Here is a 15,740-nt window from a genome sequence, read left to right on the forward strand (position 1 = left end):
TCAATATCATTATTCATCAGAGACTAAGCTGCAGGAGTTGATCAATCATTCTAAAGCTGAAAAGTCGGGTGTGGATAGCAGAGAAGGTGATGAAGATGAACAGATATATACTATGTGTGAGCAAGGAGTCCAGAAGGGATATAAACTTGGATTTAGATAAGAGAGCTATAGATGACAAAAAAGGAGACACTCTCAGGATTAGGAGAAGTGGTCCTAAAACACTTTAGTACCATACAGTGACGAACGCTGAGAGGCAGTATGACAGTTTGAGTATTTAAGTGGGGCTTTAAGTAAAGGAACTGGAAGAACATTTTGGTGTGATGTTGTCAGTAAATAGATAGAAATGAACCAAAAAAGTGCTGTGCATGAACAGAACAAAACTCCTTTATAGCAGCATTTAAAAAATCTTACACATTTTAAGCCAATTTCCTAAACACATATTAACAAAAATCACCATCCAAATGCCCACAAACTCCCTGGAAAAATGAACAATAACTAAAAGAATGACTAAACCTCTACAGTTTCTAATAACGCATGGTGGATCCACATACGTATCCTGTATTAACTCTGTACCCCACTTAAAGTGCTCAAACAATAAAAAGAGCTATCAAATGCTGTATACATCAATCTTTAAATCCACGGGTGTGGTATCAAAGCAGGAATATGTTGACTACCATTCTCAAGGTCACTATTTTCTTTTTTTTCAGATGTTGAATGGGAGTTTGTTTCATTCTCTGTGCATATGAGAAAAGCACAGAGCCTGTTGTTGCTAGTGCAACAACCAAAAGGCTGATATCATCTGAACAAAATAGGCACACCCCCTGTAGTACATATATCCCTCAGGGCTTTGATGTAGGATCTCCACAATGTTTAATATGTAACTGGAGTAACCAATTAAAGCGGATTGTTACCTGTTTGAGAGTGTTTCAAGGCAATAACAATATTTAATAGAAATAAAATGAATACCCACACACCCTCCCCTTCAATCTAGTCTTAAAATAAATATCTTTACTCTGCTTACCCGTTCTCCTGGAAAAGCAATCTCTGGATTTGAAGTGATGGTTATCTTTGCCAGAGCCTGAGCTGCCTTTGTCTTTCCAACAGTAGTACTTTCCAGAGCCAATGGAATAAGAGCCTGAGAAATTAAAGGGAACTACGGATGAAGTGCAAGAATTTATACAGACAGAACAATGCTTAAGTTCTTATCTTGCTGTACGCACCAATACTTAAATACTCTAGTAGATATGCATTACGTTAGAATGGTCATTCTGGGCCTATTCAAAATACCTTTGTAGGATCAATGTGGAATGGTTTATAGGAGAGTGTATAGTATTATGTTTGTAGAAATAATACACCCAGTAACCTAAAGTCTAGTCCACATCCTCTTTGTATTACCGGGTATTTGTATTTAACAACAATCAACTACTACATATTAAATATTATTAGATTTAAATGTCAAGAGAAGACAAACATGAATTAATGTCTTAGAGGAGAAAGTTGCTCACCTTCCCTCCTCCTTGAGCGACAACATTTCCTCTGTCATCTGGTTCCGTTACCAAGGCCAAAAATACCCTGTAAGAGAAGAATGACAACTAAGTTATTAACCATGATACAGACAAGAGTTCAACATCAATTTTCCCAGTAAGTACACCAAAAGAAGTAATGACAGATTGTTGACACACTTCGAAAGGGTACAAATACCCACAAGACAGAGATAAAATATGTAACTATGGAATGAAAATTAAAAATTTAAGATGGCACAAAAAGTTATACCTAAAATACCATCCTTTAGAGTATTTTTAGATTTCACAAAAGGCTGTTTATGTAAAGAAAATGGAATCTCTCTCTAAAATATTTAGGTAGGCAGAATGACAATGGTCTACCTCACTATTCAACTCTTGGGTTAATGCAGTTTGCTAGTTTGTACACAGGGTGGGCAAGAGCAGCAGTCTCCATTGTGTGTGCACCTTTCTCCAAACTGCAGCTGCTTGGCAGGGTCTGGTGATGCATGACCCGACCAGCCACTACCTCAGAATATTTGCCAGAAGTCTGAGCAACTGAATTAGACGAGCCACAGGACACATGAACCCAGCCCACAGCTTGCCCAAATCGGGCATGCAAGTTTCCAAACCCACCAAACCAGCTGACCCACGATAAACTTTGGGGTCTACAGTGCCAAATGAACCGGTCACTCCTAACATGAAAGAAGAGGCCGCTTCAACAACCCCACAATTTATTGAGCCTCCACAATTACTACATTTCCCATTCTTGACATCTGACCAGGTTATCAAATTACTTCTATCTACCAAATTGGGATCCCCATTAGACCCTCCTCCCCCACCCCCAAGATTTTTCATCTTTTACCAGGAATAATTGCTGCTCATTTCGCCCCCATTTTCAACTGAGTGTTTTCTGAGGCATCTTCCCTACCAAATGTAAACTAGCATCAGTCCTCCCCCTTCTAAAGAAAGCAAACCTAGACGGGGCAAATCCTAATAATCATCGGCCAATTTCAAGACTTACTCTGCCCGCTAAAATGGTTGAGAAGGTCATGAACGTAATACTATCCGAATATATAGAGAATAATTCTTTCCTGGATGCCACCCACTTAGGCTTCAGTAAACACTATAGCACTGAATTGGCACTGATCTCTGCATCAGAAGAGATTAGGCAGACTGTAGATGCAGGGGGCAGTGCAGCATTAGTGCTGCTTGACCTCTCTGCCGCATTTGACACTGTTAATCATACAAAACTACTGGACTGCCTTGATCGGATAGGCATAAAAGGAAAAGCCCTCACCCTACTTAGGTCTTTTCTATATGACCAAGAACAATTTGTAGCACTTTCTGTATTCAAGTCACACAATTTCACGCTACCTTGTGGGGTACCCCAGGGCTCGTCATTGAGCCCCGCCCTTTTTAACATCTATGTTGCCCAATTGGAGCAGTTGATTAGATCTCTGGGCTTCTCAGCAATCTCCTATGCTGACGATACCCAAATTGTGGTATCAGTGACAGGTTCACCATCGGACACAGCATCACAGTTCTATACATGCCTCCGTCAAGTTGGGGAACTGAATGGCCACCAATTCCAGCAAAACTGAGGTTCTACTCTTTGGCAGCAACACCACTTCCTCTGGCCACTCATATAAACCTAAGGGTCGCCTTTGATTCAAAGCTCACATTCGAAGTTCATGTGAACCAAATTACCTCTGCATCCTTTTATACTCAAAAACGACTAAGAAAAATCCTCCCTTTCATTCCGGTTAATCTATGCAAGCTAGCGATCTCTGCTCTGCTCTTATCCAGACCTGATTACTGCAACCGTCTTTTTATCAACTTCCGGTCTAAATGCTTGACTAAAGTACAGATTGTGCAAAATGCTTCCACATGTATCTTGATGAACATTCCCAAGCATAAATCTGCCACTGCTGTCCTAAAAGAAAGACATGGCTGTTTAACCTTTGACTCTGAGTTAAGATCGCACGGCACATGTTTACCTGATGAGCTAGCACCTTGACACCTTCAGGTAATTGTGTTGCGCTTTAAAAATCTCTTTTTCATTTCATTACATTCCAACTGATTTCAGGATATCCTTGGGAATGGGGTTCAATACCAAACTTGAGAAATCTGATCTGACACTTTTGGCTAGTCTTTTGGTTTAGATTTTTGTGAAACAAATCCTAGAGATTTTGCCATCTGATTAAGGACTGACACTTAAATGAGGGATGGCTGGGGATCCCAAACCTTTAGAAATATTCAGTCACTTGAAGCTATAGCATTCAGGCAATTGCTTTAATTACAATTTCTCGGGATCAAGTTTGCGCTATATAAAACTTTATAAATAAATAAATAAATGCCATATTTTCTTTGGTTGGCATCAATTGGGTGCTGGAAAAGTGTTCTCCATGCTCACCTCACCAAAAACCTTTATGACTTTCAATAGTTCACTATGGAAATGGACATTCATTACAAGAACATCGATATAGGACAAAAGATGCTATGGCCAGCTTTTATATACTGGTTCTGCAATTGTGAAATTACAGGGCACTAGTGTGTGAGTTATGTGCAGTGTGAACAGAAGGGGCTTACAAATCTGGGGTATGTGTTTGTGCAAAATATTCTCAAAAAGAGAATGGTTAAGGAAGAAATGGTCAATTTAATTTAATTAGTTGATGTTGCGTTTTGAACAACTTCACTCTGCACTGAACGAGAAGTGTCAACATAAACTAAGAGATTGGTGTCCAGACTGATTCCAGACACCCCCAAAGGATATGTTAGTCTGCAGACCAGCTAGCTCACTGTGACACCATAAGCCCCCCAACCTTACCAAGTAGCAAATAGTTTCTGGCAACTTTCGAAAATGACAACCCTGACCCCCTCAGGGTTCGTGGAAACAGTACAGTACTTTTCGCTCATCACTCGTACTCACTTTGTCTCAGAAAGATACACAGAATAAATGGTTGGGATTTTTTCAATGAGTATTTATTGAACCAGTGTCATTCTAGTATAAAATACGTGTGCTGCAACAACCATTTGACAGAAACAGATATATACGATTACAAGCACCAACACAGTGAATAAAAGGTAGAAAAATGTAGAATTCCACCATGGTGCTAAAACAGGGAATATATGCAGACATATAGATACATGGCAGTAATCAGGCGTACTCCTTAAATGCTAACCCTAGCAAAGTGTACCTAGCATGTATGTAGGTGTAAAGCCAAGACTCCCCACTAGGAAAGAGCCATTCCCATTAACTAATGGAAGGACTCTATCTTGGTCTCGAGTTTGATACCCCGAAAGAGATGTCAGACCACTGGGTGCTGGAGTGTCTGCGTGCAGGGACTTCAGCGTCTCGTGTCAGCATGGAAGCTTCTCCTCTGGCTTATCCAGCGAAGATGTGGTACTTATATACCCGAAAGGTACTCTCAGGGGTTCTGCCTAGATGTGTCATGGTACTGTGGGCCTGTCAGCCAAGGATGACAATAGCAGTGACTTTTGTACAGAGTTTTTATGCAGAAGATGGTAATCCTGCTGTGATACTAAGAACCCCCATTCATAATAAATGAGGCTAGTTTTAGAAGAAAAGCACACAACATTTATTAGGCACCTAGCTGGGTAAAAGGTCAGCGCCAGAGTCGTTATGTAGAGCAAGATAGGACAAATATAGGTAAACTAACTAGGCCCATTTTAGGGTACATTGGGGCTCATAACAGATGGAGCCACCACAGTTGCATTTTAACCCTTTAACCGCATGCACGCTAGCGGTTTTCCCGCTGCGATTTTTAAAATCCCACGTTACGTGACAAGGTCAGCTTGTCATCCGCGTAGCGCAGGTTACGCCCATGACGAGCTGACCTTGTTATGAGCGCAGAAGGGGTTAAATACATTTGTTACTAACTAGTGGTGGTAGTGTAACCACACAAAAAGAAGAAGCAATCTGTGTTATCCTGAGTGCCTCAAAAGCCAAGTAGTCTAGCCTTTGAACCAAGACACTCCTGCTCCAAGTTGAAAGTCTGGCTTTTATGCAATAAACATTAGGGTTACTTATGGACGCAACAACCAGATCTGGAGTCTCCAGCTGAAAATGTTGACTTCTTTAAGGTAAGTAATGTGTCCGCTAATGGCACTGTACACAAATCACTGTCTGCACGCCAAACTGAACCATACACCCAATTGACACAAAGGAGGACTTTTAAAACAAACACTGGCAAAGCCAATAGGTCTCGCCTATGAGAGAACTATTGGCTTTGCCAATGTCTTTTAGGCATGTTGTACAGCAGCGTGGCTGCTGCTCAGCATGGCTAAACGTTGGTGGAGTGGTGTAGGGGAGAGTGGATTAGGGTGGTGTGGGGTAGAGTGGCATAGGAGTAGGGTAGAATGGAGTGGCATAGATTAGAGTGGCATTGTGTGAAGAGAGGAGGCATGCAGTGACAGAGTGGAGTGCCGTAGAGCAGTACAGTTGGGGTGTAAATAATTAAAGCGTCAATACAGATGACAGAAAGGGTGAAAGCAACATAAATAAGAAGCTGCCTATGTTAAAAGTAGGAAAGCACATTGCACTTCCAGGAATATTAAAGAACTAATAAAAAAAAAATGTTTTAAAGCGTTCAAGAGTGACAATGCAAACAACTAATGTAGCTGTGGATGGATTGTAAGTCCACTAAACTGTAAACAATACATCTCACGGCACAGTGCATGCACTGTGTAGGCGAGACCTAAAATGTTGCTATAACAAATTGCTCCCAATAACGTAGCCTGGCATTGCTCAGCATTTTGTCTCGAATTTGCAGTTGTGACATCATCAAACTTCAAATCATTTCAAGAATTGACTTGTTAAGCTGTGATCACTTATTAGCACATGTTAAAAAAACACTGCTTGGAGCTTTAATAATGTGTAGAAACTGTAAACGTTCAGCTTTGTAAAATAGATACTCGCTAGGTTGCATCGAGCTGTAAAAAAGTGGCGAGGCTGCAGGGGAAAGGGTGGCAGAGAGTCAATAAAGGGGGCCCCTTGTTGTCTCAGGCCTTTGTGATGCAAGTAGGGTGGTACATGGTGCCCCCCCCCCTGTCTGCATGCACCCTCTGTTCTAGCACGGCATGGACTTTACAGTCCATGCTGTGCTGGAACGCACTGTGGTTGTCCCATGGTGCTGCCTTTCTAAGGCTCTCCTATGAGCCTTTCAAATGCAGCGCCTTGTGCCAGCCACCGCAAGATGCCCCCCCCCCCCCCCCGATTACAATTTGTAATCCAGCGGGCACTCGGTGGTGGAGTTTGGTGGTGTGGGAGCGAGCGGTCCCGGTCCCATGCCTCCCAACTCATAATCCAGCCCTAATTTTCTTTTTAAATTCGCCGAACTTTTGATCACAAATTACATTTTTTTTTACATTTAAATAGTGAAATGTGTACACGTAGTCTTTTCTGTGCAAAGCACTTCGTCAGTTGCATTACCATTTTTTTTTTCTGTAAGGCAAGTATTTATGTGGGTATGTTTTAATTCGGCAGCACCGATACTCGAAATGTAAACACAATATGACAGGGAGGATGGCCTTCTAGCTCAATAGCACCCAAAGATAAACACACATTATTGTCCACTACGAAACACAAACGTTGACATTCCTCTCCTTGTGTTCCACATTTTCCTCTTCATGACACCTAGAGCAGGCAAATAATCTAATGATTATTATTAACTGTGCAAACCCTTTACAATCCGGACCTGCTAAGAAGACAGAGGGGGCAAGTTCCTAAAGATAGAAGTTAGAAAGGGAGCATCGACACAACTACAGAATTTTAGCAATAAGGAAATTAAAGTAATACCTCGGTTGTCTCACTAAACCAGTTTCAGGTTTGAAAACTGCCTTAGCACACAGTGGTGTACTTTGACTAGCTTAGATTCGGACTATACTGCAACACCGCCATGTACCCTGCTGGATTTGAGTGAGACATATTGAATTCAGTGGAAGTCATCAGGGAGCTACTCCATGAAGGATCTTAGTGAGCAGACAGGCGGAGGAGTGGAATGAAACAGGGCCTAGTTTTACCAAATAATGCCCCAGGCTCATTCTGTTCACATCTGAAGCACAAGAGTTTCAAATATCCCAGTCATCCCATAGATGGGGTTGTGCTAAAATTGTCCACACTGTCTTCAAGCCAAGAGTTGGGGAAGCATAGAGGTTAGCTAAATTGAGTCAGTGTGTAAGAGATGTTCGAAAGATCAGTGCTGTCAGTGAAGAAACATAGTAAAGTGTGTGCTTTTTTGGCAATTTTTGAAGGGGTACCCTTCTGCAATTCCACCTTTTTCTATGGCTGCAATGAAGAAGCCCACAAGGTGTTAATGACAATAAGCAAAATTGTCACAGCTGTGCCGCAGGAAGCAGAGAAAGTACAGGGCGATGAGGAAGAAAGACATCTCTGCATAGTCTGAAAATGGATCAGCCAAACATTGCGTCAGCTCCCACAAGAAACGTTATCGGAAAGAATGCACGAGCGGAGTCAAAAATTCAAAAGACGGCCATGTCCAACAGCCTGCAACACTAGAATGGACATACCACAACAAGATGTCAGCATACATGAAGTGGAAAGGTCTAGAAGGTGAGCTTCCCAGCCTTGGAGCGAAGAGTCTGTGGTGAGATAAAATTGCAGTTCCCGGATACATCTTCTGACCTATACAGATGTATGGGCTCTTCCATCACAGTGGAGCCTATCTGTCCTTCGGTGTTATAGGTACCATGACATCCCAGGGACCTGACATATGCTTCAATGGTATATCCAGCTGTTCCTGAAGGTGCCACATTTGTATGAAGCTTGTGCTCGTTTGTTGTGCGCCTGCCGTAACTATATTAGCTTATCACCTCTTTCTTAAAAAGAACTGAATTTCTGATGAACCAGTCGTCCAAATAGGGCACACCCTTCCCCTTTAGGATGCAGAGCTAGACATTTGGTGAAGACTCTGGATGTCAAATGAATTCAAAATAGTGGTGCTCTGTACTGGAAATGTTATCATTTGACACAAACAAATGAATCTCCTGTTTTTGGTACCAACCAGTACACAAAAAATACGCAACCTTCAAATCTACTCATGCTAGAAAATTGTTCCTGTTGATGGACTGCAGGATACTGAAAATGTAAATTATCATCAAAGATTGTGCCTTGATGAAACTATTGAGTGTCATTCAAGTCAAAACAGGGCACCATTCTCCTGACCTTTCTGTGTGAGTAAAAACTTTGACCAGAGCCCTTGATTGCATTGCGACTGGGGCATTGGCAGAATGGTCATTTTCTGAAGAAGTTATACGATCTCTGGCTGTAAAGCCTTTAAATGTAATGTTCTCCTTTCTTGGAGGGGGTCGAAAGTGGCATGGAGATGAATTCTATTGTGTTACCATGCCAGATGATATTCAAAAAATGGAGAGTAGGGGCGTGGCTTCGCGGGCGAAGATGGTGGACGCAGCCTTCTAGAGCTCCCACCAGCCCGACAATCATCCGTTGACTTATCCTGGCTCCCGGCCCGACCTGCAGCCCACACCTGGGGTAATTGTGCCTGACAGCGGGGGGCATCATCCGGTGCAGAGTGTGGCGTTCCCGGGCCCTCTGCAGCGGAGCTGGCGGCGGAAACGGCCTGCGGCCTAGTCCCGGCGAGTGAAGCCGGGGCCTCAATTTTGGCGCCTCCCGGACGGGAGTTCTTCGTGCGGGCCGGCCGCACCACTGTATGCTCCTAGCCCGGAGCCACTTATCGGCGGCGGAGCTGTGGGGGTTCCATCTGGGCCGTCCCCTGCTGCGCCTGTGACGGCCCGTGTGGCTAGATCGCCGGAAGAGGGCTGCGGCCTATCCAGAGACCGAGAGCCCGGGGCCTCGAGTTTGGCGGCTCCCGGCCACGAAGAGGAGAATCCGGTGGCGGCCCTGCCCCTGTGAGACTGTAATAAAGCTGCGGCGTTTCCTTGGACCACGGGCCAGCAGACGGCCGGAAGATCCAGCAGGTGTGCCGCCCGAGCCATGGGGGTCCCTGTGAGTCCCTGCAGCAGTGTGGACGGTGACGACGTGAGGGAAGTGAGTGATCCCCGGGGTCCATACTGTGCGTGCGGACGAAAGTGCGGGGGGACCGCGACCCGCAGCTGCGGCGCCCAGGGGCTACCCGGTGTGCTTGGACTGTGTGGAGAGGGGGCCCCCTGTGGTTTTGGGCTGGCGGCCAGTTGCTGAGTGGTCGGGAGTGGAGCCGCGAGGCCCCCTGTGGAGCATTGTCCAGTCCAGGGGTCCCGCGGTGCGGAGACAAGACCCGGCAGGGGCCACGGTGAGCACCTTCAACGGGAGGGCGGACCGGTGTACTGTCCGGGGTGCCCCCCAGCGACAGACAACGACTGTGTGGAGGAGCTGTGCACCCGGGGGCAAGAGAGACATTCGAGTTATACCCCCTGGGTCATTACTGGTGGTGTGGGGTGTCTGTGCTGCGGCGCCTTGCTACTACCCTGCAGACAGCCTCCCAGTGCGCTTCGGACATGACCAGGGGCGGAGGGGGCAGCGGGACCACCAAGCAGGGGTCCATAGATAAATTCACCAGGCCGAGTGGGGGCTCTGGAGCATCTGGAGGCGGTCAAGGGACAGGGCCGGACAATGCGGCGCTCATGGCAGCAATCACTCAATCCAGGGACATGCTAGATGCCAAAATCGGGGCGGTTGGGGCAGACGTGACCCTGCTGCGCCAGGACCTGCGCAATGCGGTGACACGTATCACGGAGGCCGAATTCAGAATCTCGGTGGTGGAGGAAGACATGGGGGCCCTGAAGAAGAAGCTGGCAGCGATGAGAAACGTCCAGAGAGGCCTAGCGCTCCACGTGGAGGATGCTGAAGGGCGGGCGCGCAGGAATAACCTTCGATTTGTAGGTTTTCCCGAAGGATGTGAGAAGGGGAATATGGAACGCTTCTTGTCCCAATGGCTGGAGAGCTGGCTCCCTCCGGATGTTCTATCACACTCTTTCGTGATAGAGCGCGCACATAGAGCCCTGACGCAGAAGCCACCTGCGGGAGAGCGGCCGAGGCCGGTGATAGCAAAAATCCAGAATTTCCATGATAGGGATACTATTCTACAAGACGCGAGGGCGAAGGACTCACTTCTATTTGAGAATCAGAGGATCATGATCTTTCCGGACTACACTAGAATTGTGCAACAACAACGACACTCATTTCTGGCTGCCAAGGCAAAATTGCGTGGTCTGAAAATCCAATACTCCTTACTTTACCCGGCCCGCCTCCGGGTGGTGTTCCAGTCGCGGACCCACTTCTTCGATACCCCGGAGGCGGTCTTTGAATGGACAGATGAGACAGTGAGAGTCCGGCCGCATGCCCAGCCTGGCTTGAACCCGGGTCAGTCGAGGGAGCCTTCGCAGGAGCGGGATGGACAGAGTGTACGGGGCAAGAGACACAGACGATCTAGATCACGGAAGCGTTCCTCTTCTCGCAGTGGGAAACAAGACGGCGCACCTGCGGACTCTGCCCACTCCGGAACTGATAATTGAGGACCTTCGGGGAGTGAGTTTGTCTGCAGATGTCACAGGCTCCCGCTGGGAGGAATTGCATAGCTGTGCCTTGCTGAGCAGACAGTTGAATGCTCAGCGTATGGCCACCACTCGCTTCACATACTGCTGATGTGTGGGGCAGCGGATTGGGGTTCGGGGAGCTGGTATGCAGGGGCTCCTTGCCCCCTAAGCGGGTGGGATTGGCGGGAGGGGGGGTTCTTTTGATTGAGTGGGTAGTTGGGATCCATTGGTATGGTTGGCCTTGGGCGCTCTGTTATGGGCCCGAGGTTGCCCATGCCGCGACAGATACTTCAGAGTTCTATGAGGTATAGGGGTGGGGGGGCGGGGGACGGGGGTTTGGGATTTGAGGGAAATGTTCTGGGGAGGCGTGGGTAGGGGGGTTTGGGGTGGTTGGTGGGGGGTGCACGTGATTTCTAATGCCTTGCTATGGACTATGCTGTGCGCCTGGGCCTGGTGCTGGTTGCTTCTATGTTGTTTCCCCTTGGATTATGGCTGATGCGTCCCTTCAGGGGCTCCCCAAGGAGTCCATGCGCATAAGGAGTTGGAATGTTAGAGGGATGCTGGATAAAATCAAGAGAGGGGGGGTTTTGAGGTGGGGGAAAAGAGAGGCAGCAGATGTCTTGCTGTTGCAAGAAACGCACATGATGGGGACGAAAGTGCTTAGCCTGCAAAGATTTGGTTATCAACAGGTTTTCCACGCTGGGTTTTCTAGGGGCTCCAGGGGGGTCGCCATCTTGGTCCATCGTAGGTTGGCATACGTACATGAGCGGCAGTGGATAGCGCCGAGACGCCCACGGGTAATTGTATGCGCTTTATAAATGTCATTAAATAAATAAATAAATAAATAAATAGACCCGCAGGGCAGGTACGTTTTTGTGAAGGGTATGGTGGGTACGGAGTCCGTTGTGTTTGGAAGTATCTATGCCCCCCCCCCCCATTGCAGTGGTCCCTGGCTAAGAGGTTGTTTGCGGTGTGGGCGGAAATCCCTGAGAGGAGATTGGAATGATGTGATGGACGTCTGCATGGACCGTCAGCGACCGAGGGAGACGCAAACTGCTGCTGCCCCTACCCGACTGAGTGCGATGGTGGAAGGGATGGGCTGGGTGGAGGTCTGGCGCCACATGCATGCTAGGGCCCGAGAGTATACTTATGTTTCTGCTGTGCATGGTTCCTTCTCGAGGCTGCTGGACTATGTTTTTGTGCCCTGTGCGTGTTTGAGTAGAGTGCGGGAGGCGGGTATCCTGCCCAGGGGGCTGTCTGACCATTCCCCGGTGGCCGTGGATGTTGAATTACATAGGAAGAGACAACCGTTCAGATGGAGGATGTCTTCGTGGCACCTTCAGCAACCTGACTATATACAGCACATGCGGGGTGCGATCGCCCATTATTGGCGAGAAAACCTAGTGGCGAACATGGACGTGACGGTGGTCTGGGAAGCCATGAAGCCTACCTTGAGGGGAATCGACATAGCGTGGTGCGCAGCGGCCCATCGCCAACGTCGAGAGGCCATAGTTGCGGCAGCAGCGCAGGTGGAAATTCTGGAGCGGCGGTGTCGGGGAGAGGGGGATGATCCCTTTTCCTGCTAAAGTCATTGAGAAGATCGTCAACAGACAGCTGACCGCCTTCCTCGAGACGAACGGATCCCTCGACCCCTCGCAGTCCGGCTTCAGAGCCAACCACAGCACCGAGACCGCCCTCATCGCAGCCACCAACGACATCCGGACCCTGCTCGACAAGGGGGAAACAGTGGCCCTCATCCTCCTGGACCTCTCCGCTGCGTTCGACACGGTCTGCCACCGCACCCTAGTCCAGCGCCTCAGCAACATCGGTATCCAAGAGAAGGCACTGGAGTGGATCATCTCGTTCCTCGCCGGAAGAACACAAAGAGTCCGCCTCCCCCCGTTTCACTCCGAGGCCACCGAAGTCATCTGCGGCGTACCGTAAGGATCTTCACTCAGCCCCACCCTCTTCAACATCTACATGAAACCTCTCGCAGCCATCGCACGCCAGCACAACCTCAACATCATCTCTTTCGCCGACGACACCCAGCTGATCCTCTCCCTCACCAGAGACCCCGACACCGCCAGAACCTGCCTACACGAAGGGATGAAAGACGTCGCCGAGTGGATGAAGGACAGCCGCCTGAAACTGAACTCGGACAAGACGGAAGTCCTCATCCTGGGATCTTCGCCCTCCGCCTGGCACGACTCCTGGTGGCCCCCAGCCCTGGGCACCGCACCCAAGCCAACCGACCACGCACGCAACCTGGGCTTCATCCTGGACCCCTCCCTCTCGATGACCAGACAAGTCAACGCCGTCTCCTCATCGTGCTTCAACACCCTGCGTATGCTTCGCAAGATCTTCCGCTGGATCCCGAGCGAGACCAGGAAGACTGTCACCCAGGCACTCGTCACCAGCCGACTGGACTACGGAAACGCCCTCTACGCCGGAACCGCAGCCAAGCTACAGAAAAGACTCCAGCGCATCCAGAACGCCTCCCCCCCGACTCATCCTGGATGTCCCCCGACGCAGCCACATCTCCAGCCACCTAAGGAACCTGCACTGGCTCCCCGTCGACAAGAGGATCACGTTCCGGCTCTTCACCCACGCACACAAGTCTCTCCACGACCTGGGCCCCAAGTACCTCAACGACCGCCTGACCTTCTACACGCCCACCCGCCAGCTACGGTCCACCAGCCTCGCCCTCGCAGCCGTACCACGCATCCGAAGAGCCACCGCCGGAGGAAGATCCTTCTCTTATCTGGCTGCCAAGACTCCCTCCCCATCCACCTTCGGCTGACCCAGGACCATCTCGCCTTCAGGAAACAACTCAAGACCTGGCTTTTCGAGCAGTAGCATACCCCTCCCCCCAAGCGCCTTGAGACCCTCCCGGGTGAGTAGTGCGCTATACAAATGGCATGATTGATTGATTGATTGATTGATGTGGCGGTGCGGCTGCTCCTGCAGGCACAGCAGTCCTACTCGTCCGTGTTGCTCGATGAGGCCAGACAGGCATGGCTGGCCACGCGGAGTAGAGTATATCAGTGGGGAGGCAAGTCCTGTACTATGCTCCATAGGCTATGTCAACGTACCCTGCAGCCACTTACTTTACCTGGACTCACGGATACTCATGGATATGCGCCGCAGGATTACCTTCCGGTTGACGCGGTCGATAAATGTATTGCCGACCTGCCCCCGAGGGCAGTTTCCGCTGAGACGAGAGCGGCGCTGGACCTCCCACTCACGGCCGAGGAACTGGGGGATGCGCTGGGGCAGCTCAACACCGGGAAGGCACCCGGACCGAGCGGCTTCCCGTGTGAATTCTATAAGAAATTCCAACTCCAACTGGGGTCCCATTACAGGGCTGCACTGGAGGCGGCACGGGACCTGGGTCGACTGCCAGCTGACTGGCGCCATGCTGAGGTGGTGGTGTTTCAGAAGCCGGGCAGGCCCCCTGACTGACACGACTCGTACCGCCCTATCTCTCTGCTCAATGTCGAAGCTAAACTGCTGGCCAAGGCATTGGCGAACCGTCTTCTCCCATACGTAGATGCTCTGGTCCACCCGGATCAGGCTGGCTTTATGCCGCGTAGAGCATCGCGGCACAATATTAGACGGGCGCAGACGGCTGTGGATGCAATGGGGGCCACCGGGGAGCGGGCGGCCTTGCTGTTGGCGGATATAGATAGGGCTTTTGATTCTGTGAGTTGGTCCTATTTATTTGCGCTCCTGCCTCGACTTAATCTCGGCCCGGTGTTTATCTCGTACATCAAACTGCTATATACGGATATCACGGCATCCGTGCGTGTTTCAGGAGCGGTGTCGGAGAGGTTTCCAATCGGTCGGGGAACCCGTCAGGGATGCCCGCTGTCCCCGTATTTATTTGCATTAGCCATGGAGCCCCTGGCCTCGTGGGTACGCATTGACGCGCAGCTACGGGGCTTCGAGTGGGATGGGGGACTCACCGACAGGTTCGCGCTCTACGCAGACGATGTCCTCTTTTTCCTCACAGATTTAAATAGGTCGGGGCCCCGAGTGTTGGAAATCATGCGCATTTTTGGCGAAGTGTCGGGCTCTGTCTTAACCCGCGTAAGTCCACCCTCTGGGTGCTGGGTAACGGTGCAGCTGCAGGCTCTTGGGCGTCGGCCTTACAGGTGGCGGCCGGGGGCTTGATGTATCTTGGAGTGTTCCTGTCCGAGTCAGCGATGATCTCATGGGAGCGCAACGTGATGCCGGTTTGGGAGAAGGTACAGATGGATATTAAAACATGGTCCCGGATGACTCTTATCATATATGGTAGGTCCGCGATATTTAAAATGGTCGCACTTCCGCGCCTTCTAGATCAGCTGCAGAATCATCCGCACCAGATCGTGTCTCAGTGGTTCCGGCAGGTCAATTCTGTCCCAGGCCGCTTTTTGTGGGCCGGGGGTGCGGCTAGGGTGGCGCTGCACACCTGCTTCCTGTCCATGTACTGTGGTGGTCTTGCTACATCGGACTTACTGTCCTATTACCAGGCCTCCCATTTGCTCGTGCTTAATGAATGGTGGTATGGGGACGGTGGAGACCCGGCGCATGCTCTAGAACGCTCGCTGATGGAGGACAACACGCTGCACACCATCCTTTACTCGGCCAGATTGAGGAGGCGGCTGCCGTGCGCCACGCAGGTGGTATTTGCGGTTTGGCGACAAGCGCTACGTCGCATGGGCT

The 15,740-nt window shown here is 49.3% G+C and overlaps 1 protein-coding gene across 1 annotated transcript in view; it reads right to left on the bottom strand.

The window, feature by feature from the left end:
- UNC45A (unc-45 myosin chaperone A) overlaps positions 1 to 15,740 on the bottom strand; it is a 367,777-nt gene that overhangs the window by 113,032 nt on the left and 239,005 nt on the right. Inside the window, exons 15-16 of the mRNA XM_078683264.1 lie at positions 1,506 to 1,572; positions 1,022 to 1,135 (exon numbers count right to left, since the gene is read on the bottom strand). Coding sequence (XP_078539390.1) covers positions 1,022 to 1,135; positions 1,506 to 1,572 — 181 coding nt within the window. The remainder of the gene's footprint in view (positions 1 to 1,021; positions 1,136 to 1,505; positions 1,573 to 15,740) is intronic.

The sequence above is a fragment of the Lissotriton helveticus genome, chromosome 3_1, assembly GCF_964261635.1.
Source record: "Lissotriton helveticus chromosome 3_1, aLisHel1.1, whole genome shotgun sequence".
Lineage (NCBI taxonomy): Eukaryota > Metazoa > Chordata > Amphibia > Caudata > Salamandridae > Lissotriton > Lissotriton helveticus.